The sequence below is a fragment of the Melitaea cinxia genome, chromosome 9 (genome assembly GCF_905220565.1).
Source record: "Melitaea cinxia chromosome 9, ilMelCinx1.1, whole genome shotgun sequence".
Lineage (NCBI taxonomy): Eukaryota > Metazoa > Arthropoda > Insecta > Lepidoptera > Nymphalidae > Melitaea > Melitaea cinxia.
The window spans coordinates 704,901-727,960 of NC_059402.1; the positions used below are offsets into that span (position 1 = coordinate 704,901).

Sequence of the window (23,060 nt, forward strand, 5' to 3'; positions counted from 1 at the left end):
CACCCGTTTTATTTTCGATTTAGTGGGTATGTCGGGATAGAAAGTATGCTATGTATTAGTCTGGTCATCCAGCTATTAATGAGCGTAATTTGATTGCAATCGTTTCTGTAATTTTTACATGTAACAGTAACAAGCATCCACCCATCATTACAACTTTCCGTATTCATAAAATCAGTAGGATAGGGTGAGACATAGTATACTTTATTTAACTGTGTCTGGTTCTATATTAACCGTTCAATTTCGTACACGACATGTTTGAATCCGTCCATCCTCGCAAACTTTTTTAGTAGAGTCAATAATTGTGTTTGCTCGCAAACGAAAAAAAAACCGACTTCAATTACATCGACAAGTAATACAACGTAGAACGACGAAAAAATAGTCAAGTAACTACGCGTTATCAAAGATTACTCAAAAAGTAGTTATCAGATCTCGATAAAATTTATATGTGACCACATGATAAACACCAGCTTTCGATTAAATTAAAAATTATCAAAATCGGTCCACCCAGTAAAAAGTTATTGCGGATTTTCGAGAGATTCCCTCGATTCCTCTGGGAACCCATCATCAGATCCTGGTTTCCTTATCACGGTACCAAACTAGGGATATCCCCTTTCCAACAAAAAAAGAATTATCAAAATCGGTACATCCAGTAGCAAGTTATGCGCTATAATACAAAGTAGGTCGACGAAAAAAGCGTCAAGTAAAAACGCATTATTAGATATAACTCGAAAAGTAGTTGTTAGATCTCAAATAAATTTAAATGGGACCAATTGGCAAACACCATCATTCGATTAAAACAAAATTTGTCGAAATCGGTCTACCCGGTCAAAAGTTCTGATGTAACATACAAAAAAAAAAAAAAAAAAAAAAAATACAGTCGAATTGAGAACCTCCTCCTTTTTTGGAAGTCGGTTAAAAAACTTGAATGAATTCAAAGCTGTAACAAAAGCTATCGAGACATTTTAATATGATATTTATATTCACATGAAATACGCTTCAGCCTGTAATTTCCCATTGCTGGGCATAGGCCTCTTTCCCCATGTAGGAGAAGGATAAGAGCTTAATCCATCACGCTGCTCCAATGCGGGTTAGCGGATATATTTCCTAATATAAGTAACGATCGCTTTCAGGTGTACATACATACAACCGGGACCTTCGGCGTAACGTGCTCTCCGAGGCACGGTCACACGAAATAAGTCTGTGTAAATATTTAACAGTAAAACATGAATACATCAGAATAATTTTTGAGATTGTATTAAATTGACTTAATAATCGAACGAATCAGTCTGAGTCCTTGCATCAACTCGCTTTAATTAACAACAATCGTAAACACGTCAAGTAAAGTACGCTTGTAATTGACTTTCAAGAAATTGAATAAAAACAAAAGCTTTTCAAGGCTTAAATTTTTATTATGATGTTCTTTTACATATCTGTCTTGTATTGAAAGGCGGTGTAGTTGTAAAAGCTCACCCGGCGAACTCCGTACTCCCATTTTTCAGTTTTTTTGTTTGATCTTTTTTTGTTAATATACATACTTTTTGCTTAATTTTATTCCATTTCGCGAATGTGTAATTTGAGGTAGAGTACATCAGGAAATATTCTGCCCAAAGTCTGCTGTAGCCGGGGAAGTACCTCGATCTTACAAAAGATCGCAGCTAAATAATACTGCTTTCAAGCAGTTTCCTGCGAAAACTACTTAATCGATCATCATGAAACTTTGTACAAATATTTTTGGAGAGGTATTAAAAGTAACATATGATACTTTTTACTGTAAATCATGTGAGCGAAGCCGCGGGTAAAAGCTAGTATTTCATAATTTCGAAGATAATTTTCAAACGTCAATTTAAAAAATACAATTTCTTGAGCAAAAGCTCAGACGATGCTTGTAAACGCTTCTACTGAGTTTTGAAGCAAATTCGTTTCAACAAAATAAGTCTTATCTATACTAATATTATAAAGAATATATAATAAAGAATAAATAATATTGTAAAGTTTCTAACTTTGTTTGTTTGTAGGGGATAATCTTCGCAAATACTGATCCGATCATGAAAATTGATTATTCAAGAGTGATATAGGCTATATTTTAACTTTATTGAACAAAAAATTCCGTTAATAATAATAGTATATGTAAATCAAGTCGGAGAAATGCGAGCGAGATTAAAACTTTACTATATATTTGCATCACAATAATTGTGTTTGCAGACAAACGAAAAAAAAACCGACTTCAATTACATCGACAAGTAATACAACGTAGATCGACGAAAAAATAGTCAAGTAACTACGCGTTATCAAAGATTACTCAAAAAGTAGTTATCAGATCTCGATAAAATTTAAATGTGACCACATAATGAACATCAGCTTTTCATTAAATTAAAAATTATCAAAATCGAAACACCTAGTAAAAAGTTATTGCGGATTTTCGAGAGTTTCCCTCGATTTCTCTGGGATCCCATCATCAGATCCTGGTTTCCTTATCATGGTACTAAACTAGAGATATCCCCTTTCTAACAAAAAAAGAATTATCCAAATCGGTATATCCAGTAGAAAGTTATACGGTATAATACAACATAGGTCGACGAAAAAAGCGTCAAGTAAAAACGCATTATTAAATATAACTCGAAAAGTAGTTGTTAGATCTCAAATAAATTTAAATGGGACCAATTGGCACACACCACCTTTCGATTAAAACAAAATTTGTCGAAATCGGTCTACCCGGTCAAAAGTTCTGATGTAACATACATAAAAAAAAAAAAAAAATACAGTCGAATTGAGAACCTCCTCCTTTTTTGGAAGTCGGTTAAAAATAATAATTAACGCCCAACGAAGTGACTAGTCGGCTAGTCTTCTTATATACGAGTATAAACTTCTCGTGTCACAATGTTAGTTACCACACTCCTAGGTGCATATAGAGTAGGTCTGAGAATCTGCCAAAATCTATTTTTCATACCACTAAGTTTTAATGGGGGGGGAGGGGGCTATAGGGGGTTAATAACATATATGGCAAAACAACGTTTGCGGGATCAGCTAGTATGAGTAGTATATAATTCCTTAAACCTTTTAATATACTACTTTATGAAAAGGAAAATAAAAATAATTTAATAAAGTAATTTTGTATTATTGTAGGTTGTTTAATGTTTTTAAAAAAATGTTTTACGGTTCTAATATTAAAGTTACATAATGTTTCTTTAACCATCGTTCAATGTGTTTAAGCGTAACTAATATTGTGATTTCTTTTCTTTGCAGTATGTCGGAGGGAGACGTGTCCTTGATTCGTGACGAAGACGTGCTACGTCGGATGGTGAGGATATATTATTATAGCATTATTTAGAGGGCAATAAAATAGCTCAAATAGCTACCATAATGGATTATATTTAACTTCTCCTAGTGATTGACTTATGGTTCTCCTTCCGCAAGCCTTCGGGCAGTAATCAATAAGACCAGGATTACCCAGAGTAGGGGAAGTGTTGGGGTAACAACTGGATAAGAAAAATACGAAGAACCAAATTTACGTAAATTCTGGCCCCGAGCGGTAATGGAACACGCAATTGTCTGATGTTTGCATATAAACTATACACTTAGCTTTAAAAGTAGCTGTTAGCAGAAAACTATTACTTGTATAGTTGCAGATATTTTTGAAACATTGACGTAAATGAGTAATAAGATACTTAAAATTATCTAACAGCATTTACAGCAATATCTAATAGCATAAATTAATTTTTATAACGAAAATTGTCAATAACCTTAACGGCATGTTGCATTTCTTCAATATTTTATTAATATAATTACAAAATGACATGAAAAGAAATAAAATAAAAAATCTCTGGAAAATTTTTTTTTCTTAATCTGGTAACGATGACGTGTATATAAAATACATATACTATATGCTTAGAGATAGTAATGGGTAAAAAAAAATTATTATTCAAATGTTTATAAATATTATTTTCAGTGGCAGCAGACTGAAGATTTCTCCCGGAAGAAAGAAATTCGAACTCACATGTATAAACTTCGAGAGGAACGCCTCCGCAACCTTTACTCGCCCGAACCCGGCGCGGAAGTTAAAGGTCCTTGTTTATTTCAAATATTTCCCTTTAATACGTATATTTGGACATAAAATTGTGTAAGTAAGGCAGAAGTTTGTCTACCAGCCTCATGAAGATGTCAAAATACTGACTCATCTCTGTCACTTAGCTTGTTACTAAAGCCTATACAGTCCACTGCTGGACATAGGCCTCCACAAGTTCACGCCAAAAACAACGTGAACTCATGTGTTTTGCCCATAGTCACCACGCTGGGCAGGCGGGTTGGTGACCACAGGGCTGGCTTTGTCACACCGAAGACGCTGCTGCCCGTCTTCGGCCTGTGTATTTCAAAGCTGGCAGTTGGATGGTTATCCCGCCACCGGTCGGCTTTTTAAGTTCCAAGCCAAGGTGGTAGCGGAACTGTGTTATCCCTTAGTCGCCTCTTACGACACCCACGGGAAGAAAGGGAGTGACTATTTTCTTTAGCACCGTAGCCACACAGTACAGTTAGCTTGACCCTCAACCAATTAAGTCGTTGTACATTATCTCCTACACGGAGAAAGAGGTATATGCCTAGCAGTGGAAAATATATGTATTAATTAAATTGACCTTTCAAAGTAAGCATTTCAGACAGGGTTTAGAGATATATTTCTGATTTTATTTTAAATACAGTACATAAATTAGTGTATTATTAATTATCTATTGTGTTTAATATTCTTTTATTATGTTCGGAGGAAGCTCAAACTGGAACACAATAAATACAAAAACTATTAAAAAGACAAGGTAAAGTTGTATTGACCCCTTTCGACAGGTTGTGAGTTTTCATCAACCCAAGGCCACGTGAAATCATTCGCTGACCAGAGCTTCCAATCCATGAAGAGCAAGGAGGTGCGGGATGCGGGCTCCCCACCCAAGGAATTTACATACCGCGGCCAAGGTGCCTACCGACCTCTGCCACCGACATTATTCTAACCGAACTAACTACTATTAACCAGTAACAAAAACTATATTTTAAATTTCAAATATTTATCGACAATTATCGTTTTCAGATCTCAAGGAGCTATCCAATGCTGGTTGGAACGTGGAATCTGAGAACAGAACAACAGACGATGGCCGTACGCACGTGAAATCAATCCACGCCAACATCGAGGGTCAGTACGACGTCGATGGAGGCCGTGGGCAGTTTGCCGCAGTCGATCATAATAAGCAAGCGATCACTGAATATGACGACGGAAACACAAGCCTCAAGCGCAATGAAAATGTCTCCAACACTGCAGCTCATGAACAAGTCGTTCGCAAAACTGACGATGGGACTCAATTCTCATCAACGACAAGTTCATCGACGTCTACGTCTAAATTTGAACAAATATCCTCGAAACACGAATCTGTGCCATATACTAATGATAATTATGACCTTTCCTCTGAGAAATGCTACGATACTAACCGAAACGAAAACTTGACTTCGAATAGATTGACTAAAACAACTGAGTACGAACAAAATTTAAGGAACGATTTTGATAATGGTGACGTGATATCAAGAAAAGTAGAGTACCCCGATGAAAACACTAAAGTAATAGTGGAGACCCGACGTCTTCCCGACGGAACTAGGGTGACAAGCACTCGTAGAGAGTTCCGTGCCCCAGCAGTGCAGACTAGTCGCTCAGAACAGCATTCACATCAAATTAAGACTGAAAGTAAATCTTCATCTTATGCTGCAACTCAGCAACGGTCACATATTAATGAATCCTCCTCGAAAACCATTCGGGAAACTATCGATAATTCTAAGCAAGATATTGTCGATTCACAGAAGACTATTGATGATTTCGAATTCAAAAGACATCATGATTTTGATCATTCCCATAACAAAGTTCTTGAACATGATACAAGGAACAAAATAAACGACAGCAAACGCGATACAACGATATATGATACCCATGTGGATGATAATACGCGCCGTGAAGTTTTTACTACACATGACGATGAAAATACTAAACGCAGTGATATAAATGAAGTTCAGTCTACGAAGAACGTCGAAGAACGTGTTCACAATATTACTCGTGAAAATGTTATTGTGGAAAGGAAAACTAGCTCTGATCAATATCAATCAACATATCAGTCTGATTACAGTCAGAGAAAAATAAGCAATGAGTGGAGTCCAGCTCATCAAGCATGGGCAAGCACACTTCGGTCTGATACACCAACAAGACCATCCACTAGAGCTTCTTCTCCGGGAAGTAAAACGTTTAAATCTAGCACGTCTTCTTTAAGAAGCAGCGTAAGTCCTGATAAATCACAAAGGAAACCTTCTAGTCGAGGTGGAAGCCCAAGTAAAATAGATAGACATTCTCCATCCACTACTGTTACAGAAAAATATTCCAGTAATTACTCAACTAATACAGTTACAGAAAAGACAAATAGATATGTAAGTCCAGACGAGAAAATGCAAGATAACTATCGTCCACGATCTAGTGCGAGTCCCGAAAAACGACACTATCCTACACGAGGACCTAGTTCAAGCCCAGACAGGAAGTTTAGAGATTACAAACCTGACCATTCAAGACCAAAATCTCCGATCAAACGTAATGAAAATACATTTCCGACAACTAATATAAGTCCAGACAGAAAGACACAAGATAATTACCGTCCACGATCAAGCGCAAGCCCAGAAAAACCGCATTATCCTGCACGAGGACCTAGTTCAAGCCCAGACAGAAAATTCAGAGATTTTGAACCTAATGATTTCAGATCAAAGTCTCCAGTCAAACCTAATGATTATACATCTCAAAGGTCCAATTTAAGTCCCGACAGAAAAATAAAGACAAGTCGAACTTCTCCTTCTCCATCGGATGATATGTATCCTCGCAGTCCATCACCGAAAAGACAATTTCCAGATGCGAAAGAAAGAAAACCATATCATGACACAGACGTATTAGTGAAAGATAATAAAGTGGACATGTTCCCTTCGTCACCAACTAAATCTAAACCAAGTGAACCTTTTGAGTCAAAAAGAAATCTAAGCCCAAGTCCAGACCGCAAAATTAAGCAAAAACCGTCTTCTCCAACAAAGAGTGTATCTGAGCCAATTCAAAAGTTACCCAAAGAATCATCACCATCAACAAAGATATCAAAAGAGACAAGAAATGAAAATGATAATATGCCAGGTTATATGCGGCCAACTGCTGCTAGTAAATCAACACCCACTGATGATTCTTACCATCTACCAAACAAATCGGAGCCTAGTAGTAAAATATCTAAATATCGTACACCCGAGAGTCCTGAACGTAAAATCTATGAAACGTCAATAAATACAGTTAAAGAAGACCATTACAAGTTTATTGATGAAGAAACGAAGATGTACACGAAAAAAACAAGTGAAGTGCAAATTAAAACAGATTCAAAAGACATAAATGAGTCTAAACAATCACTGAAGGAACGTTCGCCAAGTCCTACTAAATATTTACAAAAAAGCCCCCATTCTACGCCTAGAAGCAGTCCAGCTAAAGACGTTCCAAATGACGCACTTCTTTCGAACGACAAACCCCATAGACCCAGCTATTCACCGACTAGGAACAAATCTTCGAAAAATGATTTCGTGTCTACAAGTACAGTTGAAACAAATAAAACTACAATAGTTTCAACTGGTAATGAAACTCTGCCACAAAACCTTAAATCTCCTAGTCCTAATAAGTCGGTATCACCGACGAGACATGTAACGAACAAAGATGAACCAATATCTGATAATCCTAAGAAGTTAGCTGAAACTCCTACCCAAGATACGCCTAACCGAAAATCACCTGATCGTGTCCATAGTACTCCTAGACAAAAGAGTCCTGAGAAAAAAGATAAATCTTTTCCTCATGGACGTAGTCCGTCACCGACAAAAGATACTAAATTAACTATTAATAATCAAGAAATAGCGACTAGCTATGAAGAAACTGTTGATACTGAAGAAAATTCTAGATACACCAAAACAACAAAAATTGACAACTATAGAGAGGATACAAGAAAAGAAAGTAATGATACAGTCGTTATTGATAAAGATTTTAAAAATCCAAACAATCAACAGAGGGAACATTCACCATCCAAAAATTACAACAACAAACCTGTTAAAAACGATAAACCCGAAGTTACACAAGACTCAAGCCCCAATGCTCCAAAATCAAATCGTGCTCCATCACATACATCCATTGAAAAATCTCCTAGAAACAGTGCTTCTCCCACTAAATCACCAGTTAGAGATAATAAGTACAAGCTAGCTTCTGATTTTATTAATATAGAAAAGACAACTGAAGAAACTAATAAGAACACTCTGACTCGGCCTAGGCAGCTTATCACGCCTTCAACAAGTCCAACTAGAAAACCAAAACTTGCTGAATATGCACCGTCTTCGGGACAAAGTTCACCAACAACGTCCGTGAGTGGCTTTGAATACTTTTCACACCGTCCAGATAAACATATCGTCACAGATTTAGACGAACAATGTTACACTGAGAATACAACAGATTTTATCAATTATGAAAAAACGACGGATATTAAAAGTCCACTCTCTTCAAAAATTCCCCGTAGATCACCATCACCAGAAAGACGCCCTATAAAAGAAAGTCTTCCAAGAAAAAGTTCTTTGAAAAAACCAAGTAACCAGATATCACCGACAGAAAAACCTCCATCAAATTTCGTCGTTTCACCTAATTTAGAAAATAAAGAATTCATTGACCATAAAGTTACAATTAAAGATTGCCCGAATAAAGAAAAGGATAAACCAGTCAAACCCAAACCACCATTTGAAAGGCGTGAAACATATGAAGAGAGATGTCGAAAGATTTTAGGCATGATTGAAACAGACTCAAACGAAACTGAAACAGTTTCAAAAGAAACAACAAAATTTGTTCAGAATCCAGACTCTGATTTTAGATCACCAAGTGTATCGCCCTGTCACAGTCCTGACCCAGATGATCACTTAGTTCCTAAAGACACTGTAGAGAAAACCTCAAAAATAACTAAAGAGGATGCACGCTTGGTAAGTGAATCTATATTCGATACAAAAACTACTGTTTCTCTTGATAATATTTCAGTGATACGCAAAACAAATAAAAATCCATCTCGCGAAACATCTCCAACCAAACTACAAGATATCACAAAGTATCCCTCAAAAGTTGATAAGTTTGAAAATGAAACTGAGTCCAATTTAAAAACGCAAACTCCAGATAAGCCGTGCTACGATGTTAAACCCAATCGTTCACACGTTAGTCCTGTAAAGGATGTTCCGGAAAAAGTTCTACAAAGTACGGACCGTAAACCAGAGAAACTAGTTGGCAACGAAAAATTAGATAAATTTCCTAAAACCAAAAAAGATGATAGGATTAGGCCTACTAGTCCTGAAAAAAGACCAATGAAATCATCGGTAGCATCAACTGAGTATGAACAAAAAGATTCGGTCGAAAATTTTAGACAAGAAATTATAAAAACAGTTGAAGTTGCAGATGTAACAGACAATGTCAAGCCAAGATCCTCAGTATCTCCATCACGGCAAGTACCTAAAAAATCTACTTCACCTACAAGAAGTACTAAAGATAATGAGACACCTACAATTTCCTCGAAAAAAATAAATGACTACAGCACCGAATTTATTACTTCTGAAAAAGAAAAAGAAGTATTAGACAGAGTTCAAAAATCTTTAAGGAAACTTTCCCCAGATCGTAAAGAAAAATCTCCAATTCAAGAAGGCAACGTACCAAAAGCCACAACTACTACCTTAAGAGATCTAGAAATAATATCTCAAACCGATGACACTGAAGACTATTTAACGGAAACTGTTGCACAGATAACAAATAAAAAAGTTTTCGATGAAGAAATAACTTTATCTGAAAAACAAAAGGTTGAAAAAAGCAAGGACCAAAAAATATCAAGCAAACCTCCCTCAAGAAATGTTTCTCCAACGAAAAAAGTTACAAATACATCTCCTGTGCCACCTAGAAGCATATCTCCTAAGAAACCACTGTCGCCGACCGAAAGACCTCTGTCGCCACAGGTACCCAAAGCAAGTGGAATTAAACCAAGAGAACAAATATCTTCTCACCTCAGAAAACCTTCACCAACGTCATCGCCAACGAAACCCGATAAGAGTATTACGTCAGACGTAAAAAAGATAACATCAACGAATAAACAGATTAATACTATAAAAATATCTGGTAACAAGTTCCCAAATAATAAGGTATCTCCGACAACTGTACACAAAATAGAACAGGAACCTAAAAGAACACCAATAAATAAAGGTATTAAAGATAATGTGAAAAAAGAGTTAGACTCCAAAATAACACGAACAGCTAGTGACACAACTTTGAAATCGAAAAAGACATTAGCACAGAAAATTAGATCGAAACCTGAAATACAAGTTAATGACGTAACAACTGGTAAAATTAATAAACAAACGACTACCACCACAAAATTGCTGAAGACTTCACTAAAAGATCATCAAACAAAACTACCAACAAGCAAACCTAAATCAGCAACAGCTTTAAATACATCAACTGATGACGATGATGTAATTATTGATGTACAACAAGCTAAGTCCTCTCGTGAAAATTCTCCCGACCGTATATGCCCAACTCCTGTCGGGAACTCAGAAGACATAGGAACTCCTAGATTCCCTGATGAAGTAAAAGAACCGGATGATGAATATCGTAAACGTAATTATCAAGCTATTCATGAAACTGAATCAATAGTGGATGATATTGTAGAAATAAGTGAAGATGACGAATTATTTGTTAAAAGAACGAATGTAGAGTATTTAAATGAAGAAGATGATAGCCTTCTTAGCGTCAACAGTAAAGTATCAAAATTTATGACAAAAATAGAAGACGTTTCTAAACCTAAAGACACAACGGCGAAATTTAAAGAAACCGAAAGAAAAGTGCATTCTGACTTTATCGACGAGAATTTAAAATCGGACGACTGCTTACTGTCTGTGTCTGAAAAGGTTAACAAGTTTGCTACACGTCCTATAAATAGAAAAGATAACAGAAGTCCTACTCGTAATATCGTTGAAGAATTTGATAAGCATACTACATATCAGGACGACTACACAAAATTAAGTGTAAATGACAAAGCTCATTTATTTATTGAAACAGCAGAAAATGTTAAAACAGCAAAAACTAAACCTGCACAAAAAATTGACCGCCCCGATTTTTATGATATTGATGATGAGCTGAAAACCGATGATTGTTTGCTGAGCGTTTCCGACAAAGTAAATAAATTCGTGAAAACGGCTGAGCAATTTTTGAGTGATACACAAGAAATAGAAGAAAAAGAAAAGAAGATTAAAGAACAGCATGATAAGATTATGAGAAAAATTGTTGAAAATGTTGACGTTACTCTTTCAAGCACAAAAACTGATAACCGGACAGACGATGCTGAAAGAGTTTCAAAAACAAAACCAAATTTCGATGAAAGTGTTCGCCGAAACTCTTTTGCTAAAGAAACAGTATCATCCAACGCAAAAGTAAAGGATTTCGTTAGTCCTAACGTAGAAATCAATGAAAAGCCTTCTACTGTAAAGATAACAATCCTACGAAGTAATGAAGCCGTAAAAAAGGCTAAGGCATTATTTGAAAACATTGCCACTACTACTCCTAAAAAGACTAATGAGATTCCTCATTCAAAAACGTCAAAATTAACCGATAAAACTTTAACCAACAAGTCACCCAAGATAGATTCAACCAAAGTTCAACCTCATTCTTTGGATAACCACAATAAAGTTGTAGATGATGATGAGAAGAAAGAAAAATGTCTCCTAACCAATATTAAACGCGAACCTTCGGATAAAATGGTAACGAATAAGTCAGTCATTAGTCATGAAAAGAGCCCTCGGAGTAGTCCAACACCTTTAAGACCTCGTTCACCTGAAAATGTTAAAGCAAAGTCTCCATCTCGTAAAACAATAGAAATCAACACCGATATACCGAAGAAAGATCATCATGAATCAGAAAAACATGAAAAACCCCAAGACAAAATACCTGGTTATCAAAGACCAACAAAAACCAGCCAAAACAAAGAAGAAATAAAAACAACAGAAGACACCGAAGTAGTAAGCAGCAGACGCGGAAGCGGAAAATTTGGTGTTGAACTTCGACGAACAAGTACTGAGAGATCGACTGTCAGTACCGAACGTCGCCGCAGTAGCGTTGAGCACCATCAGCCCTGCATAGAAGATATCTTTGATTTGGACCTCCTAGAACAAATGGTTGGTAAAAATATCTTTTTATTTACAATTTCTTATTTAAATATTTTCATTTTTACTTAACGTCATTTTAATTTTCAGTTGGAAAAGGTCGTGGGCTATGAGCAGAGACGTAGAATAAGGGCACAAATACGAGTAGCAAAAAAGAAAGTAGAGAAAAGTCAAGTCGATTCAAATACTTTCACAAAAACAAAGCACATTGTTAGTAAAATTACGAAAACAAGGTCACCTGAGCGCCCACATAAGTCGCCAGAACGTCAAAATAAAACTACTACTACGGCTACAATAACTACCAATATTACTACTACTCAAAAAGCTACATCTCCAGAACGTCATCCTAAGTCTATGCCACAAAAATGCTTATCTCCTGAACGCGATGTTAAGTCACGTTTACATAGAACTTTGTCTTCAGAGCATGATGAGCTTAAAGAAGATAAACCTTTATTTAATGGACATGTAAAAGACAATATTAAAGTACCTGAAAAACAAGTCAGATCGCGTACTCCTGAAAAATTAACACCAAAAGCACCAACTAAAACTAAGAGTCCAGTTCGTCCACACAGTCCAGATAAAAAATCGAGACCTCTTTCACCAAATAAAACACCCTCTACTAAACCAAAATCGAATCGTTTCAATGAATATGCTTCAGCTTATATGAAAAAAGTTGGACTCAAAGAATCTGATAAGACTGTAGACATCAAATCGAAAAAAATTCCTGTTGATGATGTGAAAACAAAGAAAATTGAAACACACCACACAATTGAAACTAAACTTTCGTCGTCTACTAAAAATACTGAACGTATATCTTCAAAGGACGCTATTGAAATTACTCAACAAAACGGAAAAAGGTCACCATCGCCATCAAAAGTTGACAGAGGTCATACTGTACATAGGAAGATTTCTACAGAACGTAACGTTCACACTCCTGAACGCACACATGTTAGTCCTGAACGCTCTAATCGAAACAATGAGCGACTTCAACACAGTCCTGAACGTGCTGTGTACAGTACTGAACCTACAAAGCACATACCTGAACGTACTAAGCAAAGTCCTGAACGTACTAAGCAAAGTCCTGAACGCGGTCAACGTAGTCCTGAGCGTACTAAACATGATTATGAACGACCGCAACACAGCCCTTCCCGCAAACATGAAAGTCCCGAAAGAGTGCCTCATCTGGACTCAAGCAACCCAAAAACCAATAACTTAAAAACCCGATCGAGTAAGGAAACTATTATCAAAACAGTATACGATATAGAAAAGAAAATTCCCGCAAAACAAAAGCAAGAGGAAAAACCGTCTTGGGTGACTAACAGGAACTTAAAGAAAATTACAACAGAGTCTCGTACGTTCAGTTCTAAAAAAATAGAACCTGAAAAACCAAAATACCGTCAAGTGAGTCCATCGAAAGTAATATCAAAACCAATCGATGTTATAACATCCAGTTACGGTCCAGGCCCTCTGGATACTGACGGTAAACCTCTGTTTGGTATAAAGGCTTTAAGAAAAGGGGCTTCAAATATCCAAGGTATGTACATTAATAATTGCTTGTATTATTAACATTATACGTTTTAATCACTCTACAAATATTTATACAGCTGTATAGCGACCTATTTAGATGTACATACATTACTCGTCTTTTGAAACTAATCCTGCCATCTTTACTAACATATTTTATCACAAATTACTTGTTAAAGAACTATTACTATCGAGTAATAAAGTTTATTAAAAATATGTAGACATTAATAATAATTGCAAAGGATTTGTAACAAACTTAAAAGGTAGCACTTTAGTACGACACTTTTGTTACCGCGCAGCATAGATAACAATAATGGTTTATGTAAACGGATGACTAACTATTATGTTGCTTCGACAGTGAAAGGTACTGTCATTCGTCAAGAGTTCCACTCGCGGAACGGTGGCGAGCCGGAGGGCACAGTCTCCGTCACGGCGTATTCTACTGAACCTGAGGATTTGGAGAAGTTACTGCAGGCTCAAGGTGAAAAACCCTCAAGACTCCATGGTTTGGCCGCTATTACTACCACGAAAAAGTTCGGCGGTGATACCGGAACAACATTATATGAAGTTCACAACGTAAGCGCCTGTTTAAATTTAATAGTTATGACTTGAACTACAAATTTACGGTTTATATCTTGTCAGGTATTGTTATTAGCTAATTCTCAAAACTGTCAAAATCATACCCATCATAATAATATGCAATCAATATTTTGTTTTGTATGTTTATAAATAGATTTTTTGCAGTATAGCTGTAGATATTTGTATATTAATAAATCTCATATATAATATAAAAACATATTATATTCTTGTCGCTTTATTTTATTTCCACAGAAAGAAGAACGCGCAGCCCTCGATCAGTTCACGCATAGTGATCGTAGAGTCATTGAAAGTAGAATAACCAGTGGTAACAGCAGTTTGGACAGAAGGGAACAGAAGTTCACACAGGAGAACAAGGTCATTGAAATCGACAATGAAGATAGGTTCGGTCAAGAGGAAAGGTCGGAACGAATTGTAGATGTTCAATCGGAAACCACAGAAAGTGTAAATAAACATAGTAATAAAATGCAGAAGGAGAAGTTTGAGAGAAATGTAGAAATAGAGAAAAGAGGAAAGGAGAAGTTGGAGAGGAAAATGGAAGAACGGAAAACAGTCAGACAGAGTTCCGTAAAATCTCTAACTGAGAAATTCATTAAAAATGCAAGTAAGTATTTTGAACTATTTTTTAATCTTGTAAATAATTATAGAAAAAATAATAGTGTAAAAAATATGAAAATAAGTTCAAAAGTACCTAATATGAAGTCGGTCAAAAATCTTAGAAATAAAAATATAGAATAACGGCAACAATAATGCGCAAAAGACCGTTAAAATTGTAATTTACAAAATGAATAATAGATGACTTATGAGTCGTATTTGTTTTGTGACAATAAAACTGAATATTAATATTCATGGAAAGTAAAAGTGATAGTTCCGTATTCGAACTCGTGACAAGACTGAATTTATTAATATTAGTAGCTGCCCGTACAAACTTCGTTCTGTCAAAAGTTAATAGAAATATAGTTTAAAAAAAATAGTATGAAAACCTTCCGCGGGCCTTATGGAACATACAAAAAAATTAATTAGCCGAATGGTCAGGCCATTCTCGAGTTATGCGCTTAGCAACATTCATTTTTATTATTTATATAGATTCATTCATTCATTCAGCTTAATGGCTTCCAATTTTATATAGATTTACGTGATTTTATGATCTGTCACGATTGTCACTTTCATCATTTAATGTAGGTAGAACATAGAATTGTTATTGGTAATTTATTTTTATTGACTACTTTTGTTAATTTTCTTTTCAAAATAGTCTGTTTTGCCTGTATCCGTAAATATATTTATATAATTTCATCTTAAACCTTTACTATTCTTATTAATATAAAAAAAAATTGAAACCTTTATTTATGAGTGTTTTAAGATTACAAAAAAAAAAACAAATCGATACATAATTCTAATGATCGGTGAAGTCGCTAACACAACAAAATTATCGAAGTCGAAGTTTGTTCGTATTAAAATACTTTTCAGTCTGTTCTAAATAGATCTTCTTCTATCTTAACGCTAAAATATATATAAAAAAATCATTCATTGATACAATTCAAAGGCGAGACTTCTAAATCGGAGCGCCACGTGTACCCGAAGGCCGGGCTCATCCTACGCACGACCACCATAAAGGATAGCGTCTCCAGTGATCCGTCAGCTCACGCTGGTGAGTTCACTATAGAACAAAACTTTTATTGAACACTCGCTTTCTGAGCACACGATTTTAGCAGTTTTCTTTTATACTGTTAAAATATATCCTATAAAACATAGAAGAAAGTAGAATAATAGTATTTTCGTACCACTTGCTCAAAAAAGTTACATTCTATGCCACAAAAAGCGAACATAACAATAGTCATTTTTAATCTGTTAAAAACAGGGAAAGAAAATTGTACTGAATTTCATTCATCCTCTAGGGAGAGAATGTGATTTAAATTTGGAATACTTGCCGAAATTTATACTGAACTACATCTGTGTTTACACCATAGAGTTTGTATATAAAGCATTATACATCTTTTTGAAAAAGGAATACGTATTTATTATGCAGTTATGATTAATAAATAAAATTACGAAAACCGACGAGCCCGTATAAGCTTGATGCCTAGGAATTTGCCGCGTTTTTGTTTTCTTCAAATACATAAACGTTAAGTTTATTTTAATTTATTTTTATAAATAAGTTAATGTTCTAAAAATACGTTACGATGTTAAATCAAAGCGACAGTGACAGTGAATTGTCGGATTCCATCAGTGCAAATGCTGCCGCAATTATAAATAATTTGCTTCCAACAAAACCCAAGGAAAATTATTTAAAAACTTATGAAGAATTTTCAACGTGGAGAAGTGTGAAAGGCCTATCAATTTCAGAATCAGTACTTCTTGTCTATTTTGATTATTTGGTGTTAATTTTTTCGCAAATGGTACGAAAAGTAGAGTATTTTCCTCGGTGATAAAGCTATCTTAGTCTTGGGTGAACTTAAATCCCTCGCTACACTCAGGACTTGTCTTAAATCCCTCGCTTCGCTCGTGATTTTAGTTTTTAACACCCTCGCTACGTTCGTGAGTAAACCTCGAGTCATGCGTTACGCTCGCGATTTAAATCGTCACCCGCGACAGAAGACACTGCTTTATCCCCTTGGTTAATAATCTACTATTATGAGTTAGTTGTTACGTCTGGAACTTAAAGTAGATATTCCAATATATGTATGCCTAATTACCCACCTATAGATTTGGTTCGAACAAGACACAAGATTAGCAAATAATATATGACGGATCATAGTTTGTAAATGAGATTTTCGAAGCGCAATGCGTAAAATATAAAAAAATTACATTAAAAACGTACAAAACAGAAAAGTTATCATTTTGATTCACATTTAGTACTAATGTTTTAATGGCTGATTGTTTCATACATTGATGACAAATTTATGTGATTTATTTTGTCATTTGTGTGATTTCTGGGGTATTAATCTTTCTGGGGTAGGGCACAGCAGGAAACATCCTGCTCAAAATCTGGAGCAGACCGACTGGGGTAGTATTCGACCTTACAGAATATTGCAGCTAAATAATTCTGCTTTTAAACAATGTTGAGTTCCTGTGGTAAGTTAGGTGGTCAGAGCTCCTGAAGGAGATTAAGGGTAGGGTCGGCAATGCGCTTGTGCTGCTTCTGGTGTTACAGGCGTCTAAGATAAGGCGTAATAAACTACGGTAATCGCTTATTATTTGCCGCCTTTTTCGTATAACAAAAATCTTATTATTATTATGTGATCAGGTGTAATGCGCGCAGACAGCGAACACAGCCTGGGATCTGACGAGGAAGTGACAACCACGACGACCACAGAGCAGGTCGGTGACGGTATGCGAACGACCACGACCACGACCACGAGATCTGGTCACACGCGCGGTCAGGAGCGCTCCTTCCTCGACAGCACCACGAAGGTCACCGGGGTTCAGGACATTCTCACGAGGATGAAAAATGCTGATATTGGTAAATACACACGACTGAAGTAAAACTTCTTTAGCAATAGGCCTGCACTGTATCTTAGATATACGAAACGGCTGTAAAAGAAAGAGAGAAAGAAAATGTGTGCTCATAGTTCTCTCTTGGTCCATTCGCCTCGCCCGATCACGCTTTTCATAACGCTCTCAATACGCATTTACCATCTTACTCCCCAATCAAGCGTGAGTAAAGAAGTGTTACTTCAAAATTTAGAGAGTGAAGTGTGTAAAAGTAACGCTAAGCGACTGCTAACTTGTGTCACTTGGCGAACTGCATAGCAATGACGTTTTACCGCGAAACGTCCCTTGTCAGAAAGAGATAGATTTATTTTTCCACACACAATTTTACGACCTATTGTATATATGTCACATTTTGCTTTCTTCAAAAAGTGGGAGGTTAGTAAGAGATTTTGGTTATTTAAAATCTTTAATATGATTTACAATCAAATAATTCTCTTGTTTTAAGTAAACTTATGATTTCAGACTGAATTTGTAAAATATTTTCACTTTGGACTTAATACGTATACAAGTTAACGCATATATAATTGTATTGTCTCTTCCTTCCGAAGGGTAATGATCGAGTAATAAACACAAAAGACAAATTTAAATCCATAAAATCTCAGTAATACCAAGCTGGAGTCCGAACCCTATGTAGGTATGTACATTGCCGGCAAGAAATTTATGGGATTTGTGGGATGGGATGGGGGGAAAGGTGGGGGGTGGGGGGGTAGTAAGTGTGTGTTTTTCTCCCCCCGGACAACTATTTTCGTGTAAACCCCGTTGTTACAGAGATATCGTGGTTGAAGTTTTAAGGTTCAATTTTTAAATCGGAAAAAATTAACCTACCACCTTTGAGGTTAGAGTAACGCTTGGCTCCGGCTTAAAAAAAACACTCTAGGGGTAGGGTAGACCAAGACCACGTGGACAGTGGGGTGCTCCGATTCGGTTATGGGTATTTTTCGAATTTCTAAACGTGTTGACGCGACGCGTTATTTTGTTTAAAAGTGTCCATTTGTCAGTCGTTAGAGATCAGTTCGTATCGTATTTTAATCTTGCATTAAAGATCGTTTTTACGTAAATTTGTTCAAAAATAACGCGTGATAGTCGCAGAACGGAGCATGAGTACACTTACCGCAGCACCGGAATTAAGGTAGAGTCAGAAATAACAAAAATTTAACCTCCCATAAAAAAAATCTGCCTGCAATGTACATAATAGCCCCGCATCCGTTGTAGTCTCTAGTCCTCTAACCTCTGAATCTCGTGTCAGTAATCGAGGAGGGTGACAGCAACGCAGACACAGAAGCCCGCGCGCTGCTCAACAAGTTCCTCGGCGCCACCGTGCTCATGGCCGGCATGCAGAGCTACGTCGCCGAGAAGCCTTCGGGAAAGGTCGTGATCAAGGTCAGTAAATATTTCACATGACTTCACCCAGTGGAAGTAAAAACTTACGTAGCAACTCTGGAATAGTATATTTCATTACAAGTGTGGAAAGGCTGTCATTGCAAAGAGTTCCGACAAATGCACAAAGAAGAACAAGTTGCAATGACGGTTCCGCACGTGTACTGAACGACTATTTTTAATACAGTTGCGAAAAAATTAAGCAATTTAATAAAATAATAAAAACACAATAAACTCAACTAACTTAACCGAAATTTCTGAAAATGGCGCCAACCGTAGAATATAAGCAGAGTTTTTTTTCTTCACCCATTCTGGTAGGCAAAGGGAACTATGCCCATACAGCCAAGTCTTCAGTAGAAGTTTTTTATTGATATGAAATGAAAATGAAATTTAATAAGATGAAATGAAATGAAACCTAACCAAACTCATTCAATCAAATCATTAAATCTGATATTGAAACAAATTAGTAGCAGTAAAAACTTCATGGTTTTTATTTTTAATAGACATTATTTTGACAGTTAGGAAAGAGAACGCACGAGTTCGGGAAAGGTAAAAAAAAGCACGAGTATGTAATAGCCCACATCCCGAACGCTATACGTCCCTGCAATACGCCACTTTTTGAGCAACTGTATTAAAAATACACATACGTCTTTACAAACTTTGTTATAAAATCAAACCGTCTTCAATTATATTAGACAGTAACATTCTATACTTACACTGTCAAACATAATAATAAAATATCTGTATAAGGTCACCTTAATTCTAGCGGCTAGCACCTAGTACTTGAGCTTGAAATATACTCTACAATCTTATCTCATACCTACCAAATATATAATGATACCAAATATATTGATATAATTATTTATCGTTGTGTCCATTTGTTATAAGTATTCTTTGACGGTTCGCAGGAAAGCGGACATAAGGTGCCAATCAAACCACCAATTGCAAATTCATGCGATGTTTCGATCCTTTATTGGACCATCATCAGGCATCTAAAGTCTTCTTCTTCAATATTTGTACGTATTTTAGATGCCTGATGATGGTCCAATAAAGGATCGAAACGTCGCATGAATTTGCAATTAGTGGTTTGATTGGCACCTTATGTCCACTTTCCTGCGAACCGTCAAAGAATATAGATATAATGTATAAAACTTGATACGATTAGTCATTTCAAATCCTCACACAGACACGATAATATATTTACATACATATGTATGTGATTAACCACACCCATATGCTTACCATAAACATGTGTTTGATTGATTTACCACGATTTTAATATCTTTCAAATAATATGTCTTGAAAAACTAAATTAAAAACTTAAAATTTCATTTGTATCTTTTAGGCTGTAAAAATAGTTACACTATTGCACTGATGAAAAAGATAGAAATTGTTACAGTCAAAGAAAGATGCACAAAGACGTTCTTAGTGCTAGAAGACTGATCCCTTTCAGAAAACCTTTGATTGACACAATCATTTTTTAATTTACTTATTAAATAGATAAAAGTCAAAACTGTTCGTAAAGTTAATTCTTGTGAAAATTTTTGTAATTATACAAAGATTTATTCAAAAAAAAGTATGGGTAATTGTAGTATAAAAAATACAACAAAAAAAGCAATAAAACAACAAAAAATACAATCATGCAATTTATAAAGATTAACGTTAACTCATAAAATTAAAAAAATATTGAAAGGGAAGTATTGGTGCAAATGTTCACGTTACAGTCTGGGTCGTCACAGAAGTCAATGTCCATACTAAAATTACATCTCGCTGTAACCAAAACTTGGCTCTATTCCCGAATCACAATTTCACTATATAAATTAGCGCGATCGGAATATTCCAGTCGCTGTAAATTTTGTATCCGTCTGAATATTTATAACTTGCAAATGTTATAACATATGTAGGAAAACTCATCATTATATCCAAAGATACAAGCTACCATCCATAAATAATGTCACACGAAATTCACGATTTTAGGACCCCTCCCCTGTCCTTGTCACAGATGGTCACATTTATGACACCCTCCCTTACTAAAATAACGTGACCATATTTTGCAATTTTACACATATAAATTCTTATTCTTTCAAATAAAACATCAGTGTTGACATTTTTTTATTGCCATTTAACTACGAGTAGATTTATTATATTTTGAAATGTGATGTCTTGTAACTTGTAACACTCCCCACCTTCTTACCAGTTTACACACAGATTAAAAAACCCATTCAATTACAATCTGATTGATCACAAATCAAATGTCATCGTTTGATGACCCTTTGATCAGAAATGCACTTAATATTGGCTGACACCCAAAAATTGTATTTCTGATCATTTACATACACGCGGTTTTCCGTAAACATAAGCGATGCCAAGTTTTCTGTCAAGTCATCCTCTCCGTCAGATTGGGTATCAGGAACAACTTGTAAGTTCTTAGTATCAAATAACTTTTATACAAGCATTTCAGTAATATACTTAAATTTAAATAAAGAGTAACTTCTGACTTTTATAGCCGTTCTTCAAAATGAACTAACTTGTGTATGATTGTGCGTGTTTTAAACATATTTATTTATTTATTTCTTGAAATTGACCCCAAATAGTTATTTATTACAACGATACATGATTGAAAGTGAAAATGGTTATCAAAAGGATTTTGTATTGATCAATATTTGAAACAAATTTAACGTTATTTTAGATAAATTTATAATAAATATAACGTACAAATAACACGATACCATTTTAATTTATAAAAAAATAAACATATACTTTACACTTAAACAATAATTCTTCAGAAGCGAGCGTCCACTAAAGAAATTAAGACAGACGTAATATTAGGTTGTAATATATTTTCTTGGGATAAAACTGTAATATCTTATGAAGTCTTCAACATAGCTTTCTAACAATTAGCATTAAGACCCGCCTCGCTTCAAGTTCACTCCAAAAATAAGATCACACCACTTCCTAGTTGCGAATATATCGCAAGGTTGTAAGTTGATTTCTTTCACACCTTTATAAAAAAAATCACTTAACGAAAAGATACTTTGATTTTGTAATTATTTGCGTTTCGAATTCAGTGTCATCTTCATCTGTTAAAAAATTATGACAAGGTGACAGGGTACAAAGTTTTCGTTTCAAAATAAACGATAGTATAACACTAACTAATACTTAATTATTATTATTTTTTTTTAGGATTTTATGACCTGGTACCTATTTACAACCTTTAGGTCAAACTAATACTTAATCTGTGATATAACAGACTGATGTAACTTTGGATCATTACAATGTCTGTAATTTGACAATATAATCTCATCAGTCTTTTTTCACTTTCTTTAAAAATATTTGTGCCACTTAGCGTAAAGTAGTAAAAAAATATTGGTTTACATGTCATTCTGTGAAAAAGTTTGAAATTCCTTAGTCGTCAAAATTAGTTTAGCGGTGTGTGTCAGTAAGCCTTACGTCGATTTAGGACATACAAACGATTCGAAATAAACTTTTCCTAATATTTAATAATATATATTCTCTCTATGAATACCAATATTCCCAAACGCGCGTTACCGACCCTATCCCCAATCCCCTGTGTTCTTCTGTAAGGTTCAGGTACTTCCCCAATCGGGCTGCTCCGAATTTTGAGCAAGATATTTCCTGCTGTACCCTACCTTAGTTACTATTTTATATTTAGATTAGCCTTATTCTGAGTTGGTAAAAATTTATTCCCAATATTTTAAAATCAGTTGAAACAAAAAGAAATCATTTCTTATGAAAACGACACGAAATGTAGGTTTCAAGCCATATTCGTAGTACCGATCATGTGGCCAGCGGCGTGTGATCGT

General features: G+C 35.4%; 1 protein-coding gene across 1 annotated transcript in view; it reads left to right on the forward strand.

Moving 5' to 3' along the window:
* The window catches only part of LOC123656663, a 67,096-nt gene extending 47,821 nt beyond the window's left edge, over positions 1-19,275 (forward strand). The window contains exons 2-11 of the mRNA XM_045592326.1: positions 3,244-3,298; positions 3,947-4,061; positions 4,831-4,956; positions 5,069-12,258; positions 12,337-13,780; positions 14,129-14,346; positions 14,602-14,971; positions 15,911-16,015; positions 17,612-17,827; positions 19,106-19,275. Of these exons, the coding sequence (XP_045448282.1) occupies positions 3,245-3,298; positions 3,947-4,061; positions 4,831-4,956; positions 5,069-12,258; positions 12,337-13,780; positions 14,129-14,346; positions 14,602-14,971; positions 15,911-16,015; positions 17,612-17,827; positions 19,106-19,260 (9,993 nt within the window). The 5' untranslated portion in view covers position 3,244 and the 3' untranslated portion in view covers positions 19,261-19,275. The remainder of the gene's footprint in view (positions 1-3,243; positions 3,299-3,946; positions 4,062-4,830; positions 4,957-5,068; positions 12,259-12,336; positions 13,781-14,128; positions 14,347-14,601; positions 14,972-15,910; positions 16,016-17,611; positions 17,828-19,105) is intronic.
* The last annotated feature ends 3,785 nt before the right edge of the window (positions 19,276-23,060 follow it).